The sequence below is a fragment of the Protobothrops mucrosquamatus genome, unplaced genomic scaffold, assembly GCF_001527695.2.
Source record: "Protobothrops mucrosquamatus isolate PMUCROS unplaced genomic scaffold, P.Mucros_1.0 scaffold25038, whole genome shotgun sequence".
NCBI classification, from domain to species: domain Eukaryota; kingdom Metazoa; phylum Chordata; class Lepidosauria; order Squamata; family Viperidae; genus Protobothrops; species Protobothrops mucrosquamatus.
This window is the reverse complement of record NW_015410788.1, coordinates 228-1981: the sequence shown is the minus strand read 5'-3', so window position 1 is coordinate 1981 and position 1754 is coordinate 228. Positions and strand designations below refer to the sequence as shown.

Genomic DNA, 1754 nt, shown 5'->3' with positions numbered 1-1754 from the left:
AAGAACAGCTTCATCTGCTCATCCTTGTTCCCATCAACATCTGTCTTACCTCTCCCAGCTTCTCTGTCCCTCCTTCATTGACAATATTCATGTTCATGTCAGTGGCTTCCTTGAAAAAGACTTCCCGAACTTCAGCAAAGCCCTGGCTGGTGGGGATCATCAGGGCTTCCAAGATGGAACTGATGTATGGTTGGACATGGTTCCGGACACAGACCTCAGCTTTGGAGAAGACGACGGCTGGAGGAGAAGAACAGCACAAGGACTGCTAAGAGCCAACTTCTATTTTTATTTAAGAAATCTAACAAGCTCAACCCAGATTGCCCAAGAGAAAAGGAACGGTGGTGGATCTCCATCCAGGAAAGTAGATATGGGGGACCTGTAGTTCTCCAGATGTTCTTGAACATCTAACCTTGCTCAAGACCTTCAGAAAGCCACTCCCAATGGACCTAACCGGTTTGGGCAACGATAGGCAACTTTGGGAGGTGTAGTTCAGCAACATCTGGAGGACCACAAGTTGTCCACTCTTCGAATGAAAGCCAGACTGTTGTATGGCTCAATTCTTCTGAACATTCCACAAAGGGAAAAATATTCCAGGGTTGTTCAGAAATAAAAAAATAGAGCAGCAATAATCAGATTATGCAAATATTTTACCCTACGCATTTTGTGAAGTCAACAGATTGATTCCTTCACCTCTCATCAGTAACAGTAACAGAGTTGGAAGGGACCTTGAAGGTCATCTAGTTCAACCTCCTGCTCATGCAGGAGACCTATACTATTTTTGACCAATGGCTGCCCAGTCTCTTCTTAGAAGCCTCCAGTGATGGGGCGCCCACAACTTCTGGAGGCAATTTTTGCACTGGTTGATTGTTCTCACTGTCAGGAAGTTTCTCCTTAGTTCCAGGTTGCTTCTCTCCTTGATTAGTTTCCATCCGTTGTTTCTTTGTCTCGCCTCCTGGATGCTTCAAAATTAGGTTTATGAATGAAGGCGAATGTACGTGTCCCAGGATAATGTTGCAGGATCCAATCTAGGTTGATCACTGGGATCAGTCAGAGGTTTCGTCTTCCAAGCTTTTGGATTCATGCTGGAGCCCATCCTCAGAGAATTTCTCTCTATCTCTTTTTTTGTGGCACTCCTTCAAGTATTGGAAGATTGCTATCATGTCTTCCCTAGTCTTTCTTTTCACTAGACTAGACGTACCCAATTCCTGCAACCGTTCTTCATACATTTTAGCTTCCAGCTCTCTAATTAACTTTGATGCTCTTCTCTGTCCTCTTTCTCTCTCTTTTTTTTTGTACTGGGGTGGCAGAAGACTAGAACCCAGAATTATCCAAGAAAGTCAACTGGGTGTAGATATTACAGGGCACTCACTGCCATTACTCACCTCGGATTTTGTTGGCCAGATGTTCCTTGGATTGGATGATCTGATCCATATCTGTCCGGATGATGCTCTTCATTTCAGGAATCTGAAGCTCACATTTGGCCACTGAGGAGTCATAATGGGCTGTTGCCTGGTCACAGACGATTCTGTACACCGCATCAGAGATCTACCAAAAGTGAACCATGGATAGTTGCGGAACGGCCGAAGAGAATTAGATCAGCAAACCCAAGTCAGGAACCTTTTGACTCTTGTTTGGGGGGAAGGGGATCTAGCAAAACCCAATGAAGATTGCAAGCAACAAACATCACACACACACACACACAACGAAGACTTGTTATAAACTGTACATTCCATGTTTATATTCATTTCATAGAA

At 44.2% G+C, this 1754-nt stretch overlaps 1 protein-coding gene across 1 annotated transcript; it reads right to left on the bottom strand.

Moving 5' to 3' along the window:
- Window positions 1-49: 49 nt before the first annotated feature.
- LOC107302070 (niban-like protein 1) lies at window positions 50-1554 on the bottom strand (the record flags this gene model as incomplete). Its single annotated transcript, XM_015831194.1, has 2 exons — window positions 1383-1554; window positions 50-237 (listed from the first exon to the last, which is right to left on the bottom strand). Coding segments are annotated over exons 1-2 (261 nt in total), but the record flags the coding sequence as incomplete, so codon positions are not given.
- Between the last annotated feature and the right edge of the window lie 200 nt (window positions 1555-1754).